This window comes from Nuphar pumila, chromosome 8 (genome assembly GCF_984573655.1).
Source record: "Nuphar pumila chromosome 8, dmNupPumi1.hap1.1, whole genome shotgun sequence".
Lineage (NCBI taxonomy): Eukaryota > Viridiplantae > Streptophyta > Magnoliopsida > Nymphaeales > Nymphaeaceae > Nuphar > Nuphar pumila.
This window is the reverse complement of record NC_143256.1, coordinates 126,749,698-126,774,903: the sequence shown is the minus strand read 5'-3', so window position 1 is coordinate 126,774,903 and position 25,206 is coordinate 126,749,698. Positions and strand designations below refer to the sequence as shown.

General features: G+C 38.9%; 1 protein-coding gene across 2 annotated transcripts; it reads left to right on the top strand.

The window, feature by feature from the left end:
* Window positions 1-1,298: 1,298 nt before the first annotated feature.
* Window positions 1,299-17,502, top strand: LOC149830682 (protein transport protein SEC13 homolog A-like). Of its 2 annotated transcripts, none has more exons than XM_090015900.1 (2): window positions 1,299-1,437; window positions 16,219-17,502. In XM_090015900.1, the coding sequence occupies exon 2, from the start codon at window positions 16,260-16,262 to the stop codon at window positions 17,181-17,183; it is 924 nt and encodes a 307-aa protein (XP_089872026.1). In that variant the 5' UTR covers window positions 1,299-1,437; window positions 16,219-16,259; the 3' UTR covers window positions 17,184-17,502. The 2 variants fall into 2 exon arrangements, with proteins under 2 accessions (XP_089872026.1, XP_089872027.1); XM_090015901.1 differs by having other exon boundaries at window positions 16,209-17,502.
* The last annotated feature ends 7,704 nt before the right edge of the window (window positions 17,503-25,206 follow it).

The following is a 25,206-nucleotide window of genomic DNA, read 5'->3' as shown; positions in this document are numbered from 1 at the left end:
TCTTGAAAAGAGAGGCACGTGAAAACTCGCTTCTTGTACTATAGAAAGCATACTTCCCACTTGCTTTTCAAATTGTTTCTCACTCAATTCTATTCATTAAAATGGAAGCTTTAAAAAAGTATGCTTATGAAATGAGAATTACCATGCTTCCCTTGAAAAGAGAAAAAGCATGAGAAAACTGGCTTATTGTACGATAGGGATGCTTCTCACTAGCTTCTCAAATCAATTTCCACTCAAATTTTACTGTTTTTCTTTTTTTTATATTAAAATTTATTAGTTTTTAGCTTGTCACTTATTTCTTCCTTACTTCCCATCACTTCGTATAAGTTTCCTTTTTAATTTTTCATATGTTTCCACAATAGCTTCTAAACGAATAGCTTCACACTTCATTAAGGGTGTCAACGGGTGGGGTTTGGTTAGGACTCAGGTGGAATAAGACCTGACTCCGGTTTTGGGTATGGTATCGAGTTCAGACCAGGGTCTAATTGGACCCATCATAAGAGAAACCATACTCAGACCCGATAAGAACTACATGAACCAGACCCATTAAAACCATATTTTTTTTTTAAATTTTTACAATGACGAAATACGTAAGAAAGTAAGCGTTGCACCCATTGAAAATAAGATGAGAGAGAATCGATTATGGTGGTTTGGACATATTCGGCGAAGGCCTAATGATGCTCCAGTTAAAAGGATGGAGAAATGGGAAAATATATTAGTTAAAAGAGGTCGGGTAGGCCTAGGAAGACATGGATGGAGGTGATAGGAAAGGATATGAATGCTTTGAACCTCACCGAGGATATAGCATTGGATAGAAATGATTGGAGGAGAAGGATTCATGTGGAAGACCCAGAATGATTTTCTTTTTTGGTTCATATCGCCGACCCCAATTGTTTTGGGATGAAGGCGTAGTTGTTGTTGTACATTGAAAAATTGCTAGTCTTAATTGGAACTCCGGTCAGTCCCAGGTTTGGTATAAAATTTCACAAACTATACTCAGGTCCATATATTAATTGGACCTTCGGGTTCGAACCCAGGTCTTACGCGGGTTTTCTTATTTATCACAACACCTGGACCCTAAATAGTTTGGTTTGGGTCGGGACCGGATAAACCCGACAGGTTGACACCCTACGCTTCATTCTACTTTCTAACACTTGTCATTCTCATTTCGTGACCTTGGTAACTACGCTTTGCCCTTCATTTTCCATTACGATTCGGGTTCGAGTCCACATTGATAAACTGTCTGACCCAAATTCGGCGTATATGATCCGACCCGTTTCACCCTGTCAACCGGCCAAGCCCCCCGTCTCCCGACTCCCCCTTTCCATTTTTACGCCCGCTTTCTCTCTCTCCCCTCATTATCACCGGAATCCGGCCATCTCCTCCCATCTTCGTCAAATCCTGCAGAATCCGGCCATTATTCCGTCACAAAACTCGGTACTCTCTCTCTCTCTTGCCCAAATCACTTGATGTTTGTTATAAATACAGTGATTTTTGGTCGTTCTTGATTTTGGGTATGAGCTTATTTTGTAGTCTATTGTTGATCTTTGAACTGTGGATCAAATATGCGGGATGGGTATTCCATAATTCTGATTTTAATTCATGCGAGGGCTTATGTGTAGGTGGTTTTACGTTTTCAATCGATGGATTATTGGCAAATTTTGTTGTTTGTGTAATTCGTTCATGTTGGTCATTGCTTATTATGGAAAAAATTTGTATTCGCTAATCGTGGCCTTGAATAGTAAGAAATTTGCGGGGTTTAAGCGAATTCTCATGGGTTGAAGGAACTCTGAGATTGGAGGCATGGTTGGAACCAAGGCCACTTGGGAATTCAATCGAGTTATAGATCTCAACAATTTGGGTGTCTATTGGTTAGGGATTGTGGGATTTGGGGATTAGGGTATTGTCAATCCATATTTTTCTCACGTTTGCTGTTGGTTGTAACACGCTTGGAGCTTGGAAAATTGTTTCATCAAGACAGCTTCTTATTTTTTGAAAAACCGGGTCTATTTTGCTTCTTCTTCTTCTTAATCTCTTATGTATAGTTATGTTGGGCATCTTTAATGTTGGAATTGCTGTTTGTTAACAACCCCTTTTGATTTTTGCATGAATGTTGTTGGATGGTTCAAAGGGAGTTTCGGTAATTTAAGTGTCTGGTTGTTTTGATCCTTTTCTGAATGCAATTTGGTAGCAAATTAGGTGATTTGAGTGAAAATCTGGTCCCTGTGTAAGTAAAAAAAAATCATCTTGGTCTGGGAAAAATGTTGGGATCGCTTTATTTTTTATATTGCTTGATTTTTTAGTTTAGTATTTATTGTGTTTTTGCCTTTCAATCTTCAAAAGAGTAATTTGCAAATTTATAGAAAGCAAACATATTTTAGTATTTTTTATCCTTTTGTTTTCTTTCCACTTCCTTTGCATGTTTGTCAAGTGGTTTTTATACTGTCTCATCATTTATGTGGGGAAGATGTAATTGCTCTATGTAAAGACGTCTGTGCTTTGATTTTCTATCAATGTTACTCATCTATTCGCATTCTTACTATTGTCTACCTCATTCTGCAATAAAAAATTATTTATATAAGATGACATTTACATGCATTTCAACGATGTGAAAGTGTGAGAGCATGTGATATCTTATCACTTAGTGTTACAAAAAAGGGAGTTTATATGCAGCCAAAAAGAAAACATATGCTCAATCAATCAATTCTTTTTTAATCGAAGATTTTCTTTTTTCTTAATACTAAGCATATTGATCTCTTCGTACCAAGGATTTTGTTCCTTAGAATTTTCTAGCACCGATTTTCTGGTCTGGTGAATTTAGGTAGGTACAAGCCGGAGCTTCATGGAGAGTTAAGTGCACTAAGTATACTACTTTCAGAAGCACAATTACAGCGTATATCTTCAATAGGTAGATCACCTCGTAGACAATCTTGGTAGAGTAACCCCTTGGAGACCTAGAGCGATGGGAAATTTCTCTTCAAAAAATAACACACAGAGATTCATGTAGTTGTTCTGGTGTAAATTGGTGAGCCAGAGTAGGGAAGCTGACCAAGTCTACCATTAGGGATACAGGAGAATTTAAGATCATGGGTGATGTTTACATTCTTGGCTTGAAATTAAAACCTTCATGGGCTCAATATATTAAAGACTTATAGTTAAGGGGAAAATCCATAATTGGATTGGTTTTGAAAGCTGGACTTGCACGCCAGTGTTGTTATGTGCATTAATAGTTTGCTTTCCTGTATTAAATGAGAGCTTAATAGCTAATGCTTATTGCAATGGGTTTATTTGTGACGAGTAACCCATGTAGAGTGGCTATGCCAGATCCAATGCTTTTTTTTTTCTGTTTTTTGTTCCCACTTTTTGGGCTATTAAAACGATGAAATAGGCTCATAGAATCCGAAATCTGAAAGAAATTTCAAGACCTTGATGGGAGCAATCAATGTGAAACATAGTGTTGGAGTATCTGGCTCATATTTGATGAGAGGCAGATGGTGGAACTAGCGATGACTTCTACCGAGTTCTACTTCAGCAGGGACACTAGTAGTTGAGGGGGTGCAGGGGAGCAGAGTCCCCGCGGTTTGGTACAGGAGAGTTTTATTTTTTGCTCTTGTTTCATAAAACTCCGTACTCATAAGGTTAGTATATATATATATATATATATATATATATATATATATATATATATATATATATATATATATATATATATATATATATATATATATGCTATAACCTGAAATCAGAAGATAGTTGAAATATAGTTGCTTGTTCTTGTGGACGTAGGCACATTGTCGAACCACGTTAAATCCCCGTGTTATTTTCTTATTGATTGTTTTCACATATTCATCGCAATAGCTGCACTCATGTTCAACAAATGGTATCAGAGCTCAGATGACGATCTCTGGGGTTTCATCTGCGAGATTCGATATGGTTAAGTTCGATGGAACTGGTAACTTCGGATTATAGCAGAGGAGAGTTAAGGATTTATTGGTGCAGTAAGGCATGGTGAAAGCGTTATGCAAAAAGAAACCAGAAGGCATGGAGAAGTCAGATTGGAAGGATCTGAAAGCGAAGGTTGTGGCGACTATCAGGCTTTGTCTGGCGGATCATGTGATGTATCACGTCATGAATGAAGAATCACTGGCGGCAGTTTGGTTGAAACTGGAAAGTTGGTATGTGTCCAAGTCATTGACGAACAAGCTCTATCTTAAACAGAAGTTCGGTCTTAAGATGTCAAAGGGCTCGGATCTGAGCCAACACATCAATGTGTTCAATCAGATCATCAACGATCTGAAACAAGTTGATGTGAAGTTCGAAGACAAGGCATTGATGCTACTAAATTCTCTACCGACGTCTCATGTATATGAGAATCTGGTTACCACCCTGATGTGGGAAAAAGAAAGTCTCGAGCTGGAAGACGTCACAAGTGCTCTATTAGGCTTTCATCAATGGAAGAAAGCCAGTGATGAGACGTCACAAGTTGAAGGACTTATGGTGAGGGGTAACCAGGAATACGGAAGAAGCATCTCGTAATGATTCGGGTAACAATAAAGCCTGGTCCAAATCGAGGAAGAAAAAGGATTTCACGCGTTACAAGTGCGAAAAAAGGGGGGCACATTAAACGAGACTGTCCAGAGAAAAAGAAAGGTAATGCAGAGAACAAAGCGAGTCCATCAAAGTTGGCAAACGTAGTGGAAGAAGAAGACTTAGAGAGCGGTGACAGTGATATGCTTTCTGTTTCATCTGTTTCAAAACATCTGACAAATTCGTGGATCATGGATTCATTATGCTTCTATCACATGACTCCAAATAAAGATTGGTTGACACCTACAGGTTAGTCAATTCTGGTTCTGTTCTGATGGGCAACGATGCATCCTACAAAGTGGTTGGAATAGAGAATATCAGAATTAAGATGTTTGATGGTGTGGTTAGAACGTTGTGTGATGTTAGGCATGTACCGGATTTAAGGAAGAATTTGATTTCATTGGGCACTTTAGATTATAACGGTTGTAGTTACAAATCTGAAAGTGGAGTAATGAAAGTAAGTAAAGGTGACAGTAATGAAGGGACAAAAACTGTAATGAAATGGTGGTCTTCAACAAATGCACAAATAACTCACAAACAAGTGTCTATTGGAGACACTACAAGCATGACCCTTGAAAGGGTATAAAAGGAAGAACACTTGAAAAATAAATAATACTTATTCATGAACAAAATGCTTAAGAAGCATGGTTGTATACATTGAAGGGGTTCACCCCTATATATACAAAAAAGTGGGAGAGAGGAGAGCTCATTTTGAGCTCTCCAAAAGAGACGTTGGATTCCAACGTCTCTTAATATAGCTGTTGGACTACAGTCCAACATCATTTATTATTATAGCTGTTGGACTGTAGTCCAACAGCATTTATTATAGCTGTTGGACTACAATCCAACAGCTATTTGCACAGTCAAGTTCCAACAGGAACTTGACTGGATCAAATATCTAGTTTCTATTGAACTAGATGCTAAAAAAGAAAATAAAGAAAAATAAAAAAAGAAAAAAAGAAAATAATAAAAGAAAATATAATATATATATATTACAGATTACATTTTAACACTCCCCTTCAAACTTACGGTACAATGAGCGAAAGTTTGTCTAAGAGGAAGTGAAATCTGGGAGCAGCGAGAGGCTTGGTGAAGAAGTCTGCTAATTGATATTCTGATGTAACATATGGCAGATCAATGGTTCCATGTAAGTATTCTTCTCTGACATAGTGACAGTCCATCTCAATGTGTTTAGTGCGCTCATGGAATGTCCGGTTGCTTGCAATGTAGATCGCACTTTTGTTGTCACAACACATCTTTGAAGCTTGCGTTGCTTTAACTCCCATATCCGCTAGCAATCGTCTGAGCCAAACAACCTCCATAGTGGTAGTTGCCATGGCTCTGTATTCAGCTTCGGTGGAGGAAAGAGAGACTTTCTGCTGCTTCTTGCACCTCCACGAAATTAAGGTTTCACCTAGGAACACACAAAAACCAGTAGTTGAGTGTCTATTATTGGGATCACCTCCCCAGTCAACATCAGTATATGCAATTAAATTTAATGAAGATGAAGCAGACAAGAAGAGTCCTCGTGAAAGAGAGGATTTTAAGTATCTAATAATACGCAAAATCGCTCCCATGTGCACGGAGGTGGGAGCATGCTGAAACTGACTGACTGTATGAACTGCATGAGTTATATTTGGCCTAGTAATGGAAAGATAAGAAAGAGCTCTAACAAGCTGTCTATAAGGAGTAGGATCATCAAGAAGTTCTTCATCATCAATTTTCATTTTAACATTGACAACTTCTGGAGTGTCTACTTTCTTATCATTTGTAATTCCAGACCTGGAAACGATATCAAGAGCAAATTTAGATTGAGATATCAAATACCCCCGAGGGGAATAAGCAACTTCAATGCCTAAAAAATATCTTAATAAACCTAAGTCAGTCATTTCAAAGTGAGTTTTAAGAAGAGATTTGATATTTGCAACTCTCTGTTTGTCGCCTCCGGTGATGATCATATCGTCCACATAGAGAAGAAGAATAATGATGCCTGCATCAGATTTCTTAACAAACAAAGCAGTGTCAGTTAAACAAGGTTGAAAACCAATATCAAGCATAACATGACTAAATCGGTCATACCAGGCTTTTGGAGCCTGTTTAAGACCATAAAGAGCTTTTTCTAGACGAAGAGCTTTACCCTTAGGGATACTAATACCAGGTGGGGCTTCCATGTATACTTCTTCAACGAGATTCTCATTCAGGAAAGCATTTTTGACATCTAATTGAAAGATAGGCCATGTTCTAATGGAGGCCAAGGCTATTAAAGTTCTAACAGTGGTCATACGGGCCACATGAGCAAATGTTTCTTCATAATCGATGTCATACTCTTGGGCATATCCTTTTGCTACTAAACGGGCCTTATATCTTTCCAGGGTCCCATCACTTTTGGTTTTGACTTTGTATACCCACCTACAACCTATAGGTTTCTTACTCGGAGGAATATCTTGTATCGTCCAAGTATTGGCCTTTTCTAGTGCATCCAATTCTATTTTCATGGCTTCTATCCATTCTATATGATTTTTTGCTTGAGAATAGGATGATGGTTCAACATATGATTGTATTAATGTAATGGCGGCCCTATACGTGGGTGAAAAAGATTCATAAGACACAAATTTTTCTGGAGGTTTAGAGATTCTAGACGTTCTTCTAGGTGAGACTTCAGAGTATTTTTGTAATGCACATGGAAGATTTTGCTCTCTACGTCTTGAATATTGTAGACTAACATCCCTATGGATTTGCTCTTTATTATCATCATTTTCAACAGCAATAGGACGTTGATCATTGTCAAGGTCACATCCAACATCGCATTCATTGGATTTTGAAATTGGATCAATTAAAAACGAGTATTCAGTGACATCCTTGGATTTTTCAAATTCAAAGAAGCTTTCTTTTTCCAAAAAAGATGCATTTCTTGACACATATAATTTGTCATTTTGAAAATCGAAACACCTGTAACCTTTTTGATTATCAGCATATCCTAAAAAGGCACATGGGATTGCACGATGAGAGAGTTTGTCATTTCTGTTGGTGAAAACAAAACATTTGCATCCAAAGACTCTTAATCTAGAATAATCTGGAGTTAAGTTAACAAGCTTTTCTATTGGAGTTGTATTCTTTAATGAGGAAGATGACATCCTATTAATGAGGTAGGTGGCAGTTAGGACCGCTTCAGCCCAAAAACTTTTTGGAACTTGATTTGCAATTAGCAATGTCCTAGTAGTTTCCATAATGTGCCGATGTTTGCGTTCGGCTAGGCCATTCTGTTGTGGAGTGTGTGGACATGATCTTTGATGTGTAATACCATGTAAATTGAGATAGTCTTTGAATTCGTTGGACATAAATTCTCCCCCTGAATCAGTGCGAAAAATAGAAATATCATTTTGAAACTTATTTTTAACCATTTTATGAAATATTTGGAAGTTAGCAAAGACATCAGATTTATGTTTAAGAAAATAAATCCAAGTATGTCTAGAAAAGTCATCAACAAAAATGACATAATATGTATAACCACCTTTGGAAATTACTGGTGCGGGGCCCCAAACATCCGAATGTATTAACTCAAGTGGTCGTGAGGAAACAAAAGTTCTACTAAGAAATGGTAACCTTTTCATTTTGCCAAGAATGCAGTCTTTACAAGAAAAATTTTCAGAATTACAAAATTTTTCTAAACTTGGAAAATATTGAATTTTAGACATATGAGGATGGCCAAGCCTTTTGTGCCATAAATCCAATTCTAATTTCTGAATATTATAACAAAATGCATTCTTGGGTAATTCCAAAAAGTCCATGTAATAAAGTCCTCCTTCTCTATGGCCTTCCCCAATCAGCTTCCCTGACTGGCGATCCTGTACCCAGCAACCATGAGAAGAGAAGGAGATATTACATCCATAATCAGATATTTGCGAGACAGATAAGAGATTCAAATTAAGTTTAGGGATATATCTAACTTCTGGGATAAAAAAACTTTTGGATTTTTGAAGATTTTCAAAACATCCTATTCCTTTTACTTCGAGAGATGTGCCATCGGCTGTAAAAACCTTTGACACACTTGAGTTATTTTTAAGACATTCGGATAGACTATTAACATTTGGGGTCATATGAAAAGAAGCACCAGAATCTAAAAGCCAAGGAAAGTTACCTGGACCGGAGAAAGATGCAACTGCCGCTCCAGTTGAGGCTTCGGTTGAGGAGGATACCCCTTTGAGAAGAGGTTGAAGGATTTCCATCAGTTGAGCCATAGACACAGGTGCATCTTGATCTTTTGACTCAGATTCAACAGATGCAACTCTTTTTTCTTCTCTTCTTTTTAACTTTGGACATTGAGGCCTATAGTGCCCCGGTTCATGACAATGATGACAAATAACTTTTCTTTTATCAAAGTCACCGTTTTGCCTTCCAAAATGAGGCGGCTTATAAGTACGAGTATGATTCCCCGGTCTAGATACAGCTAAAACGGAGTCATCATCAACTTTTGGAGTACTTTTTCTAAGTCTATTTTCCTCTATAGTGAGCTCTTCTATAGTATCAACAATAGAAGGAATTTTTCCACGATGTAAAAGGGCCGATTTGGTGGATTCAAACTCCGGCCTTAGACCATTCACAAATTGATAGAAATGTTCCATATCGAGTTGCTTTTGGCGAAGCTCGATGTCTTCGGCACAATGCCATTTGGGCTCAAGAAGAGCCAACTCTTCCCAAAGTTCGGACAACTCATTATAATATTCTCAAATAGTTTTATCTTTTTGAGTCATTGTCCGAACTTTATCTTGTAAATTGCATACATGTGCAATATCTTTAAGGGAATACATGTTTTTGAGGTATTCCCAAGCCTTATCGGCATGCTCAAACTTAGCTAGACTAGAGCATTTTTTAATGTCTATGCTATTGATGAGCCATGACATAATTTTTGCATGCCCTATCCTCCATTCTTTCCATTTCTTTTTATAAGTGGCTAACGCCTTACTCTTCTCTTCTTCCGTTAGAGGAACCTCTTTATCACCCTCTTTCTTGGTAAGAGATAGTTTAGGTTCCAAATCGGAACCATCCACTATACCCCATAAACCTTTTCCCCAAATGTGGTGCTTCATAATCGAAGCCGACATTACATAGTTAGTATCATTTAGCTTCATAGGAATGATGGTGATCTTATCATTGTCATCCATCTTTTACAAGGGTAAGAGAGGAATAAATAGGAGGAGAGAGAGAGAAAAATAAAAAGAAAAGAAAAATAGTAGACAAAAGAATAAGAGAGGATACAAAACCAATTTTTTTTTTGTAGTACAAGTTCGCCTTTCTTTAAACAAATCTTCTTGAGCCAAGAACAAGGTGATGAAACACCTTTTGTAAATGTGGCACGGAAATCGAGGCGGAAGCACTTCAAGATCTAAGGATTTCGTAGCTCTGATACCATGTAATGAAATGGTGGTCTTCAACAAATGCACAAATAACTCACAAACAAGTGTCTATTGGAGACACTACAAGCATGACCCTTGAAAGGGTATAAAAGGAAGAACACTTGAAAAATAAATAATACTTTATTCATGAACAAAATGCTTAAGAAGCATGGTTGTATACATTGAAGGGGTTCACCCCTATATATACAAAAAAGTGGGAGAGAGGAGAGCTCATTTTGAGCTCTCCAAAAGAGACGTTGGATTCCAACGTCTCTTAATATAGCTGTTGGACTACAGTCCAACAACATTTATTATTATAGCTGTTGGACTGTAGTCCAACAACATTTATTATAGCTGTTGGACTAGAGTCCAACAGCTATTTGCACAGTCAAGTTCCAAGATCAAATATCTAGTTTCTATTGAACTAGATGCTAAAAAAGAAAATAAAGAAAAATAAAAAAAGAAAAAAAGAAAATAATAAAAGAAAATATAATAATATTAAATAATATATATATATATATATATATATATATATATATATATATATATTACAGATTACATTTTAACAAAAACTAGCAGAAAATATCTATAGACTGCTAGGTACCACGGTTGTAGGTAGAGTTGCTGCTGTAGAGTCCGAGTCAGACATTACTGTCCTATGGCATATGCGGCTGGGACATATGGGCAAGCGTGGGATGATGGAGCTTCATAAGAAAAATCTTTTAAAGGGTGTCAAGACATGCAAGCTTGATTTCTGTAAGTATTGTGTTCTTGGAAAACAGAACAGGGTAAAGTTCAGGACAGCCACACACAAAACAGGGGGGATTCTTGATTATGTTCATACATATCTTTGGGGACCAGTCAGCGTAGCATCACGAGGGGGACATATGTATTTTGTGAGTTTCATTGATGATTATTCGCGAAAAGTCTGGGTGTACTTACTTTATGTAGCACAAATAAAAAATGTTTGCCAAGTTCAAGTTGTGGAAAGCTGAAGTAGAGACTCAAACAGGGAGGAAGATTAAATGCCTCAGGTCAAACAATGGTATTGAGTAGACAGACTCGAAGTTCCAGGAGTTGTGTGAGCAGCATGGGATTAAGAGACACTTCTCAGTTCACAAGACACCACAACAAAATGGTGTAGCGGAAAGGATGAACAGATCGATAGTTGAGAGAGCTCGGTGCCTCAGGTTGAATGCAGGGCTTGCAAAGAGCTTTTGGGCAGAGGCTCTGAATATGGTGTGTTTCTTGATTAATAGGTTACCGAGGGAAGCACTAGATGGAAAAGTAGCAGAGGAGGTGTGGACGGGCAATGCGGTAGACTACTTCGAGTTTAGAGTATTCGGATGTCCATCCTACGTGCATGTTTCTAGTGAGGACAGATCGAAGCTTGATGCAAAGTCTAGACAGTGTATTTTTTGGGGTTAACAGAAAGGAGTGAAAGTTTTCAAGCTATGGGATCCGAAGGAAAACAAGGTGGTGATCAGTAGAGATGTGGTTTTTGATGAAAAAACCATGTTACAGCGTACTCAGGAGAAAGAGAAACAGATGCCAGAAAATTGTGGCAGCAATGAGCATGTGGTGCAGGTGGAGTTAGAAACTCGTGACTCATAGGGCTATAGTTCAGAGAGTCAAGAGCATCACACTACACCCATAGACAAGCCCAGACGCACCATCAGGCCTCTGTTGCAACCTGATTTTTTAGGTTTCTTCCAGGACCTATGCCGCTCAATTGCTTCTGTCCAAATCTATAAACGTATAAGGCTATAAGCTCACTGTAAGGTGGATATTGCTGGAGCTTATGATTTCGGCTTCAGCTGTTGGATTTCAGCTGCAATACAGGAGTCTCTCTCTGAAGGATGCGTCTTGCCAGTCTTCTCAGCAATTCACAACCCAGAGAGAATCCGTTAAACCGTCGGATGTGTGGTGGGTCAGTCTAGTCTCGAAGCAGTGGACTGAACTTGATCCAACCCCTACTAGCTTTAAACTAGTAGCCGCTGGCCCAAGGAAAGACACGCAGGCCAATCCCGAATTTCTCCATAAGGAGAACCGAATGCCCTAAGTCACCAAGAAGAGAAAACTCTCAAGACCGAAGTCGATTCTATTTATAGGCTCAGCCCACGGTTTACAATTGAAGACACTCGTCAAGTCAAAGTCTGACTTGGCAGTCAAACTCGGCTGCTGAAGCTCCCGCCAATGCCTGCTCTCCAACTTAGCACAGCCAGCACATTTGCTGACTTGGCGCTCGCCTCGCGCGCTGACTCCTCAAGCAGCTCGTCCGCGTCACTCGCCATGCGTGTCGTCGTTGCGCGCTTGCCTCCCGCGTAGGCGCCTCTGCGTTTGTGTCTTGCGCACTGCTCGCTCGTCATGCGCATGCGCCTTGCGCTGCGTTCGCTCGCCATGCGCCTGCGCCTTGCATAGCGCTCGCCCGCCATGCGCTTGCGCTTCGCGTCGTGCGCATGCACGCTCCTGCTTGCATGTCGTGCAAACCTCTCTTAGCGCCGCACCTGACGTGCGTTGTCCATTGGCCGCGCGTCGCTTGCCCTTCCGCATGGCGTTGTACGCCACATGCCACGCGCGTTATGCGTTGCACGTTGTGCGCTGCAGGTCTTCCCTTTTGGCCCTCGCTCTTGCACAGCTTGTGCTTAGTGCATTGCGCACTTCATGCTCCTACCTGTGCGGTCAACCTCCCCTGGCATGTTGGTGTCACTGCATCAAGTGCTGCCCCTTGTCCGTGCTCTAGTCGACACCCCTGGTGCGTTCCATGCTTAAGTGCTTAAGCACTTGAAGTGAGGTTCACATCACCTCCCACCAGGTACAATCTCGAGGATCTGGTTTCTTATGCACTTATTACTAGTAGTGTAGATCTTACTGTCTTTAAGGAGGCAACAGTTAGCCAAGATAAAGGTAGATGGATGGGTGCTATGGTCGAAGAGATGGAGTCTCTGCATAAGAACCAAACATGGGACTTTGTAGAGCTTCCAGAAGGGAAGAGAGCGATAGGATGCAAATGGGTGTATAAGAAGAAAGATGCAATATCAGAAAAAGAGAGAGAGAAGTTCAAGGCTCGCCTAGTAGCAAAAGGTTACTCACAGAGGGAAGGAGTTGACTATGATGAGATTTTTTCTCCTCTGGTCAGACATACTTCTAGCGGCCAAGAAGATTCTTGGGATGGAGATTCTTAGGGACAGAGCCTCCAGAAGACTATGGTTATCTCAACACAGTTATATTGAGAAGGTGTTGGACAGGTTTAGCATGGGCAATGCAAAACCTGTGAGTACACTATTGGCGCATCATTTTAGACTATCTACTGCATAGTTTTCGAAGTCAGATGATGAGGTTCAAGACATGTCAAAGGTTCCATATGCAAGCGCAGTGGGATGTTTAATGTATGATATGGTTTGTACAAGACCAGATTTGGCACACGTTGTTAGTGTGGTGAGCAAGTTTCTATCAAATCCGGGTCGACAGCATTGGGACACAGTCAAGTGGATTTTCAAATACTTGAAGGGTACCACAGACTATGTCATCATGTTCAACAATCAGCAAAATGAACTTTCAGTCGTGGGATATGTGGATGCAGACTATGCAGGTGACTTGGATGACAGGAGGTCTACAATGGGATATGTATTTACGCTTGTGGGAGGGCCTATTTCTTGGAGATCCTTGGTGCAGCCTCTAGTTGCACTATCCACTACTGAGCCAGAGTGCATGGCAATTGCCGAGGCTGCCAAAGAAGCTCTATGGCTTACAGGGTTGGTCAAAGAGCTGGGTGTTTAGCATAGTAGAGTTTAGCTATACTGTGACAGCCAGAGCGTGATCTACTTGGCAAAGAATCAGGTGTATCATGCGAGGACCAAGCACATAGATGTGAGGTTTCACAAGATTAGGGAGTTGGTTTTCTTCTGGTGAAGTATTGCTTAAGAAAGTCCACACTTCTGAGAATGCAGCAGACATGTTGACAAAGCCTGTTACTACAGATAAGTTCAAGCATTGCTTGAACTTGATTAATGTCTCCACTTGCTAGATGGGAGATGCCTCAACTTAGTGTCCCAGGTAGAATTTTTTTAGTTATGTTTTCATGTCTCCTAAGGGGTGGATATTCGCCAAGGTGGAGATTGTTGGAGTATCTGGCTCATATTTGATGAGAGGCAGACGGTAGAACGAGCGATGACTTCTACCGAGTTCTACTTTAGCAGGGACACTAGTAGTTGAGGGGGTGCAAGGGAGTAGAGTCCTTGCGGTTTGGTACAGGAGAGTTTTATTTTTTGCCCTTGTTTCATAAAACTCGGTACTCATAGGGTTAGTGTGTGTGTGTGTGTGTGTGTGTGTGTGTGTGTGTGCTGTAACCTGAAATCATAAGATAGTGTGTGTGTGTGCTGTAACCTGAAATCATAAGATAGTTGAAATACAGTCGCTTGTTATCGTGGACGTAGGCGCATTGCCGAACCACGTTAAATCCCTGTGTTATTTTCTTGTTGATTGTTTTTGCAGATTCATCACAATAGGTGCACTCTTGTTCAACACATAGTGACAATGAAAGTGCAGGCTTGGTTTATTTTCAAAGTGAACACAAGGAGAACATAGAAGCATCAGTTTTTGTGTTAAACTGATGCCTCAAAGATGGAAAAATTTTTGGCTTCATTTCTTTTTGCATGTCGTCCTATGGTTGCAATGCCCAAAGGCCCCAAACAGAGTGTATTTCTATGGGAAAAAGTTAAGCTCTTGAATTAAGACTCTTTGTCAAGATCCAAGCTGCGTGATAATGGAATTTTTTTCTTCCTATAATTAGGTTTCCAACATATGAAGTATATGGGAGTTTAAGCTCTTCCATTTTATTGTTAACACGAGCGTTACCAGACGCTTCTATAGGAGTGGGGAAGTGTGCTTCCCCGAAACGCTATTCGAAAGCATGAAATGCTGTGCTTCCAAAATATGTGGGGGAAGCACAAGTTTTAAATTGGAAGTGAGCTTCCAGTTTTAGCCCTTAAAATTATAAATTTTACCAAAATAAAATAAAATAAATACTCTTTTTTCTATTTTTTCTTCTTTTTTCTGTTTTTCCTTGTTTGTTCTTTTTTTTCCTTCTTTTCTTTTCTTTTTTCCTTTTTTTCTTCTTCTTCCTATTGTTTCTTCTTCTTGTTTTTTTTCTTCTTATTCCTGTTTCTCTCTCTCTTGGTCTTCCTGTTTTTGCTATAGTTTATGTTTTTCAGTTATATATATATATATATATATAACTGATAATCTTGTGTTTTAGTTATATTATATATTCAGTATTTCAGTTATTATAATATGTATATTATATATATTTGTGTGTGTGTGTGTGTGTAATTCATATATATAAGCCGTTTGACTATTTCTGAGTTATGTTTTTGAGTTATATTTCTGAGTTATATAATTTATATTTCGGCTTGATTGTTTCTGAGTTATATAACTTATATTTTTAGTTGATTGTTTTTGAGTTATATTTCTTGTTGACTGTTTTTTAGTTATATAACATAAATTTTATATTTTGGTAAATTAAAAAATATATAATTATATTTTTGCATCCCTTTCGATTTCTATTCGCTTCCCACTTGAGTCCTTGGTTGTTTCCTTCTTCATTCCCCATTCAAATTCTGGTTCGCTTTCAGTTCGCTTCGTAGGTCGCTTCCGATTCACATCCCTTCTCGCTTCCGAGATGATTCTCGGTTCACTTCTAAGTTGTCCCACGCTTTCTGTTTCCTAAAATTTTAGAAGTGACTCGCTTCCCGCTTCCCGCTTCCGCTTCCTGAATCGCTTTTCGCTCCCACTTTCTCGACTGGTTAACACATTCTCACAAAATCTAATTACTTATAATAATTGGCCATGCATAGAGATTAAAGCTTCTATACTTTAGTTTCATAAGAATCCTCTAGAATATATGTTCATTTGTTTATACACGATGTAATAATATATGCTAATTTGAGTTCATCTTCAAATAAGGTGCTTCTAGATTGTTCCATCAGTTTCCCTTTGTCCTTTAGTACGGTAATCTTATCTTTAATCTCAGTGTGATTATTATTGTCTGTTGTGTTTTTCTTTACTCTTCAAGCATGCTCATGTTTGTTCTGCATTGTTTCTCATAAGTTCAGTTGCTACCAGTTTGGTTTTTTCTCTGAAATTCCTCATATACAGATTGTTTTCAGTTTTCAGTTTGTGTTTAGTTGTTGCAATAGTGCTTTTTGATTGACTGTTTGCTTTGTCAAGTGCTCTTCAGAAAGACGAGTAATTTGAATATATTAACTAAAAGAAGTGAAGATGCCTTCTCAAAAGATTGAATCGGGTCACAAGGATGTTGTTCATGATGTTGCTATGGACTACTATGGCAAGCGTTTGGCAACTGCATCTTCTGACACTACTATCAAAATATTTGGCTTGAGCAGCGCTTCCAGCTCTGCTTCCTCTCAACAGCTTCTTGCAACACTTAGTGGTCACCAAGGCCCTGTTTGGCAGGTCTCCTGGGCTCACCCAAAGTTTGGATCCATCCTTGCTTCTTGCTCTTATGATGGCCGTGTTATCATATGGAAAGAAACAGCCCAACAGAATGAATGGATACAAGCCCATGTCTTTACTGACCATAAAGCCTCTGTGAATTCCATTTCATGGGCACCCCATGAGTTAGGTCTCTGTTTGGCTTGTGGTTCTTCTGATGGCAACATCTCCGTCTTCACTGCTCGTGCTGATGGCGGTTGGGATACTTCCAGGATTGATCAAGCCCATGCTGTTGGTGTCACTTCTGTTTCATGGGCACCTGCCACAGCTCCTGGCTCTTTGGTCGGCCCTAATCCTCTTGATCCGGTGCAGAAGTTAGCATCTGGGGGTTGCGATAACACCGTTAAGGTCTGGAAATTGTACAATGGGAATTGGAAAATGGATTGTTTTCCTTCACTCCAGATGCACTCAGATTGGGTAAGAGATGTAGCTTGGGCACCAAACCTTGGGCTTCCGAGGTCTACTATTGCGAGCGCTTCTCAGGACGGCACAGTGGTGATATGGACTGTGGGAAAGGAAGGTGATCAGTGGGGAGGTAAGGTCTTGAATGATTTCAAAACGCCTGTGTGGAGGGTTTCATGGTCGCTTACTGGGAATATACTAGCGGTTGCTGATGGGAATAATGAAGTGACACTGTGGAAGGAAGCAGTTGATGGCCAGTGGCAGCAGGTGACAACAGTGGAGCCATAGTGTTGGCTATTTTTTGCTTCATTTGTTTCCTCTTCTATCTTTCCTCTTCCTTCTGCTGCTGCTCTTTTCTTTTCTTCTTTCCCTTCTGTCAGGTCTGCATGGTTATTACTTCACTGCAGATGGCTAGTCTGTCTCTTTTGAACAATTGCTTTTGGTGGGACTGTTTTTTTTGGAAGTTTGGTTTAGTATTGGATCTATACCTTTAATCAGCATTTCATGGTAAGCTAATTAGAAATTATGACATTATTATTGACATGTCCTTTTTGCTTTTTATTCTGTACTATTACTATCTGGAAAATTGCATTCTTTTTGGTGTTTATGTTCTTGTATTCCTTTTGGGGCCTCTCTCTCTCTCTCTCATTGGTTTATTTGAAGGTGTTTTAAAAAGGTTCTCATGTTAATATGAGGTTTTTTCCCCTCAACCGTGTCAAAAGACCCCTAATTATACTCCACACATGGCTGAACTAGAATGATGAAATTATATTTAATTTTTGGCAGCCGCTTCATCACTTCTATTTTTACTAGGAATTTCACCAAGCAATAATAAAACCTTATATCCTCAAATAATGAAACGATCTTCAACGGGGATGCAGCAGACACGGTGAGTTGATGATGCGTTTGTGCAGATTTTGTTGATGGTTTTTGAAGTTTTGGGGTCTAGCAAATCTCAAGTTGTTCTCAAAAGGGCTCCATCTTCCTGGCTGGAGGGGACCGTGGTTTGTCCACCTGCCTTGGTTTGATGCCGGCCGAAGGTGTCACTTGCCACGAGGTCAAAGCTGGGTGAGCCGGTGTGCAAGAGGGACTTGGGCAGGTGGTGTTTGATTGCACGGACAACAGCATCTGCGGGTCGCTGCTGTTCGTGCCCCATAAGATGCCTGGAACACAGAGTCCCATGTGTCCAATGAAAGTGTCTTGACAGGACCATTCTGCACACTCCTGTCCGTGCAACCAAACACCCTGTCAAGGATTTTACTAGATGGAGGCCAGACAATGTGCCTTCAGTGTTTTCTTTTTTTTGAAAGGCAAGCTGGGGTTAGGCAGACCCCTACCAGTTATACAGCTATACCATTGGGTTTTAAACCTGCAACGTCCCAACACAAGGCACAAGGTGATGTGCACTAGCTGCTCCCACCAGACAAGTGGAGACCCCTGTTGTGCCTTCAGTGGCTTTTTGTTCTTAGGGAGTTGGTTTCCCTTGGCCTTTCTAAAAGAAAAACTGAAGTTGGTGCATCATCTTCATAATAGCTATAAAAAATCCTTTCTATGTCCCTTAGGCATGGGCATTGTTATGGATTTGATACCAACTGGGGCTCCACTTGTCTGGTAGGAGCAGCTCGTGCACGTCACCTTGTGTTGGGACATTGCAGGTTCAAAACCTAATGGAATAGTAGTACAACTGGTAGGTCTGCCTAACCCTAGCTTGCCTTTCAAAAACAAAATGGATGTGGATTGGATACCAATATGCGGCACACAAATTTTTTGAAGATTGGACATGGGGATGCAGATTTTTTCATTATTTAATTAATAATATATATATATATATATATATATATATATATTTAATATTTGAATATATGACAATTTTGTTATTTAATTATCCAAGATAATGTTTTAACGTGTCATGGTGTCGTGTTATGTCTCCTAGGCATGGGAACCTTATATAGCGTGTCCCTGTGACATTGCTTAAAACCCTGTTGCAACTATTAAATTGTACCATATGCTTCAAAGCCCATGAGTGTCACCCCTGCGCAAGCCAGCTGAAGTGTGGTGACCCTATGGGGGTGAGCCCTGGGAGTTTTACTCTGTCAGGACAGAGACCCTAAGTACGTCAGGTAGAACCAGCGCCACTAGGTCGATGATCCTGGGGTGGTTTCTCCGAGTAAAAATTTTTTAAAAAAAATGTACTGTGTATGCGTGCAGGATCATGACCTTGATGATGTTTCACATGACAACCAAGTGGGTAATAGATACTAGATCCATCGTGGCAAAACGCTTGGATACAGTCCACAAACGGATCAATTAAGTCAAATTTATGGATTTGACCCAGTGGAATCTGTCACCATCAGATTCGGACTTGACTTAAATGGAGCTCGGGTTGGGAGACCTGCAATCAAGCCGACCTGTTCGCTTAGTTCTTGTAGTTTTTTTAATAGAAGAGCTGGGGGATTGGAAGATCCATAACCACAGAAGCCCAAACCCAACCCAGATCGGCGCATGGTCAAGATCTGGACCCACTATTCAAAATAGATATAGAGTCAGGTCAGGCCTATATTCAAATTGTGATTTGATCCAGAACCATTCTCCGTCAGGTCTATTTGGGTCCAGATCCAGGACCACAGAAGCCCAAATCAGACACAGATCGATGTATGGTCAAGATCTGGACCCACTCTTCGAAATAGATAGAGTCAGGTTTGGCCTGACCCGACCTATATTCAAATCGTGATGTGATCCAGAAACATGCACCCTCAGGTCTATTTGGGTCCATATCTAAACCAAGTGGCAGCTTAACAATGGATCTTCTAGGAATGAGATCTAACCCAACCAGTTTTACATTTTCCATATAAAGAATAGTGAAGAATTTCCTTTTGAGCAGATCTGGTATCATACATGTCTAGACCATACACAGAGACAGAATCCAATTTGTGACCCACTTTAGATTTAGATCTGGAACCAAAACCGACCTGATAAGGAAAGGAGGATAAATAAACGGTGGACAGTGTCAGTGTTCCGTTAAACGCCAATGCCCTACATGTTTTCCCACATCAAGAAGCTTGAGTTTTAGATGAAACTGATGGTCACAATCCTGCTAAATAAAGTTTTATGGCCAAAAGGGTAGCCCTTGGGTTAGAGCCCTAAGCCTTTTGATTGGTGATGATAATGAGAGCGTGGTTGCATGATGATGATAGAACAGCAGTCATGATGATAATGACTTGAAGAGTACGGTTTTTATTTGGATTTTGATATAAAAAAATTTTAAAGCCTAGAAAATGACATTTTTATTCCTTGAAAGGCAACTTAGGATATAGACACTATGGACTTTGAATCCAATACCCCATGATTGAGGTCTTTTGATCTGAATCTGAAAATTTTGGAAACACGTTTAAGTTTTCTAAAAACCCATTTTTTAAAAATATTTCTCATATATTAAATGTTTTCAAAAGAATTTGATTAGAATTCATATGAATCAAAGTCATAAGGGGCTCCTTGTGATTCAGATTTTCACATAAATGAGAAAATGGCTTTTAATTTTTGGTTGCATCTCATGTGATTCATGAAATGAAATCAAATGTGATTTGAAGTCATGATTTCAAATCACATATTCCAAGTGTGATTTGAATATGTGATTTGGAATCACATGGGATTCACTTCAAATGTAATTTCAAATCACATTTCATAATTTTTTATTTGCATGTGAATCCAAATAGCATAGCATGTATGGTTATCTGTACAAATGAGATTCATTCTCTCATTTGCATGAGATTTCAACTCACATGTTTGGTTACATGTGTAAATGGAATTCATTCTCTCATTTGCATGAGATTCCAAATCTCATTTAAATGCAACCAAACATATTGTTTGCAATGACAAATGAGAATTGGTTTCTTATCACAAATTTTCTGATGTTTGTTTAGCTACTGTCATTGAGATTCATTCTCTCGTTTGCATGAGTTTATAATCTCATGAGACATTACAAGACAAGTGAATTCTAAAAGAATATTTAATTACTTTTATTTATTTTTTTAGTTTTCAAAGTTTTGTTGAGAAAGACATGTTTAAAATGAAAGTTTCATGCTGCAGCTAGATCTATGTTCCTGAGGGTGGTTTCTCCGTGTAAAAGAAAAAGAAAATGAAAGTTTGTTAATTAGTTTGATCACATTTATTGACTTTCCAATTGTAAGGATGTCAATGTCAAAGCTGGCCATAGTGACAAATATTCCGAGATTTAAGAAAATCTCATGATAATATCGTGAGAAATTGCCTAAAAGTTTAAAACGGCAATTTATTATTGAGAAGAGTTTGATATTCAACCAATATATCCTAAACATGATGGTCTATTATGGTGATACCTTGTCTGATATCTGCCGGTTCGATTGAAGATCGAGGTGTAGTAAAACCCGATCCAATAACTTGGATGTACGAGTGTAACCAGTGTTATCAGTATCGATGTGAATCGGCCTGAGTGGGCCGATTTGAGTCATCATGTCGGCCCAAAATCAATTCGATATGGGCTAATTCAGCCTTCAATTGATTTTTTACATTTTAATATTTTTTAAATTGTTTTAATATCTTTAAAATATTTTAATATTGTAATATTTTAATAATCTTGTTTTAATTTTAAATTTTTTTATATTAAATAGTAAAAGTGGCTGATTCAGCTTTAATTCGATTCAAGCTTCAATGGACCAATTCTCTGAATCGTTGTGAAAATCAATTCAGATTCGAAACAGATACTGACAACATTGGGTTTAACTGGGTCAAGCATACATGACTTAGACTGATGTCCGAACCAGTGGCGGATACAGGATTTTGCTTTAAGGGGGCAAAAAGTTTTTATAATAAAATAAAATATAAAACTAAAATATAAAGGAGGGCAATATAAATTTTTATATTTTGCTTAAAGGGGCAAATAAATTTCTAGTTATACACTGCCGGTCCCAAGCTCGGATAAAGGAGGAGGGTTGCGGTAGGCCTGTGACAGCCAACATAAAAACTTTGTCATACCTTATGAAAATGAACCAATATGAGAATTTCGTTGGGGTGTTCCCTACTGAGCGACGCGCTGTACTCTCTAGGCCCGGAGGCAGTGATAAATGGGCAAGGGTTGCTAGGTCATCGCCCAGAAGCGACGTGTCACACCGACGCCCGGGTGTAGTGTCAAATAGGCAAGGGTTCCCTCACTTTGTTGGATGGGTGGGGGTAAAGAAGTTAGTCCAAGACCATAAAATTAGGTTAGCCACTTGGAACATAGGGTCTTTAACTGGTAAGTTGGTAGAGTTAGTAGATGTTATGTGTAGGAGAAAGATTGATATTTTATATCTACAAGAGACCAAATGGGTAGGTGAGAAAGCAAAAGTGATAGAACCTTGGGGATATAAGATTTAGTATACAAGAATAAATAGGAATAGAAATGGAGTAGGGATTGTTATGAGTCGTCAATTTATAGATAATGTAGTTGAGGTCCGTAGGAAGGGTGATAGAATTTTACTTATTAAATTAGTATTAGGTACGGATATTATTAATATTATTAGTGTTTATGCACCTCAAGTAGGTTTAGATGATTCCATTAAGCATCAATTTTGGGAAGATTTAGATGGAGTAGTACAAGGGATATCTTATGGAGAAAAGTTTTTCATCGGTGTTGACCTTAATGGACATGTAGGCATTAGTAGGAATGGATTTGAGAGTATCCATGGAGGCTATGGTATAGGAGAAAGAAATGAAAGTGGAGAAAGGATTTTAGATTTTTGTTTGTCCTATGATATGATCTTAGCAAACACTTGGTTTAGGAAGAGGGAGTCTCACCTAGTAACATTTAAAAGTGGGGTTAATACGAGTCAGATAGATTTTTTCCTACTTAGAAAGAGAGATAGGGGTTGTTGCATCGATTGTAAGGTTATACCGGGAGAAAGTGTAGCTACACAACATAGAGTTTTAATTTTAGATCTTAGAATTAGACAATGCCGCAAAAGGGATAGACATAGGATAGATCCTAGAATTAAGTGGTGGGCACTGAAAGGAGCTAAACAAGGAATGTTTGTAGAGCAGGTAGTTAAGGAAGTTGATTGGTGTCTCGAGGAGGATTCAGAATCAATGTGGAATAAGATAGCGGGTGGCATGAAAAAAGTGGCTAAGGAGGTATTGGGTGAGTCTAAAGGCGATGCACCACTAGGTAAGGATACATCATGGTGGAACGAGGATGTCAAATTAGCTATTAAGGTTAAAAGAGAGTGTTATATAAATCTAAGAGTCGTGATAATGAGAATTTGGAGAAGTATATGATAGCAAAGAAGGAAGCTAAAAAAGTAGTTCGAAACGCGAGGGCTAAGGTATATAAAAAGGTTTATGACAAGTTGGATACCAAAGAAGGCGAGAAGGATATTTATAGGCTTGCAAAGATGAGAGATAGGAAATCGAGGGATTTGGGTATGGTTAGATGTATCAAAGATGATACGCAGAGGGTTTAGTCAAAGATGAGGAGATTAAGGAGAGATGGAAAGATTATTTTGATAAGCTATTTAATGATAGTCATGCTCAAGATCTTGGAGACTTCTCCATTCCTTTTCATGAGATAAATCGTGACTTCATGCGCAAGATTCAAAAGAAAGAAATTGCAGAGGCTTTAAAGAAAATGAAATCTAGAAGGGCAGTTGACCCAGATGGTATACCTATCGAGGCTTGGAAATGCTTGGTAGAGAAAGGTTTAGAATGGTTGACAAATCTGTTTAACTTGATTTGGCGAACAAATAAGATGCCTAATGAGTGGAGGAAGAGTACTTTGGTGCCTTTATATAAGAATAAGGGTGATATACAAGATTGCACAAACTATTGTGGTATAAAACTCATGAGTCATACTATGAAACTTTGGGAGAGGGTGATTGAGTCTAGGTTGAGGAAGGTTGTCATGATATCGGAGAATCAATTTGGTTTTATGCCTGGAAGATCAACTATGGAAGCTATACATCTTCTTAGACAACTTATTGAAAGATATAGAGAGAGGAACAAAGATTTGCATATGGTTTTTATTGATTTAGAGAAGGCATACGATAGAGTACCTAGGGACGTTCTCTGGTGGACAATGATGAAGAAAGGTGTTTCTCTCAAGTACATTAGTATAATTAAAGATATGTATGAAGGAGTAGTAACCAATGTCCGCACTTGTGGAGGGGTGACAACCAATTTTCCGATAACGGTTGGGTTACATCAAGGATCTGCTTTAAGCCCTTTTCTATTTGCGATAGTGATGGATGAGCTTACGAGATCAATTCAAGAAAATGTACCGTGGTGTATGTTGTTTGGTGATGATATTGTTTTGATTGATGAGTCTAGAGCTGGGGTTAATGCTAAGTTAGAATTATGGAGACAGACATTGGAAGCTAGAGGTTTTAAGTTGAGTAAGAGTAAGACTGAATTTATGGAATGTCGGTTTAGTAAGCAACGAAGTAGTGATGGGAGTGTAGTGAAGCTTGGTGAGCAAGAAATACCGGTGAATGATTATTTCAAATATTTGGGATCCATCATTCAAAAGTATGGAGAAATTGATGGAGATGTAAATCATAGGATAAAGGTTGGGTGGATGAAATGGAAAAGTGCAACTGGAGTGTTGTGCGATCGTAGAATGCCATTGCGGTTGAAGGGAAAGTTTTATAGGACGACTATTAGGCCCGCTTTACTATATGGTACGGAATGTTGGGCTGCCAAGAGACACCATATTCAAAAAATGAGTGTAGCTGAGATGCGGATGCTTAGATGGATGTGTGGAAATACAATAAAAGATAAGATTCGGAACGAGGAGATACGTAAGAAGGTAGGTGTTGCACCCATTGAAAATAAGATACGAGAGAATCGTTTACGGTGGTTTGGACATATTCGGCGAAGGCCTAATGATGCTCCAGTTAGAAGGTTGGAGAAATGGAAAAATATATTAGTTAAAAGAGGTCGGGGTAGGCCTAGGAAGACTTGGATGGAGATGATAAGAAAGGATATGAATGCTTTGAACCTCACCGAGGACATGGCATTGGATAGAAATGATTAGAGGAAAAGGATTCATGTGGAAGACCCAAAATGAATTTCTTTTTTTGGTTCATATCGCTGACCCCAATTGTTTTGGGATGAAGGCGTAGTTGTTGTTGTTGTTGTTGTTGTTGGGCAAACAAATTTATAATAAAATAAAATCTAAAACTAAAATATAAAAGGGGGCAATATAAATTTTTATATTTTGCTTAAAGGGGGGAATTTTTTTATAATATATAGGGTTAGAGGTAGACTTAAATATATAAAAATAATAATATATTTTGCTTATAGG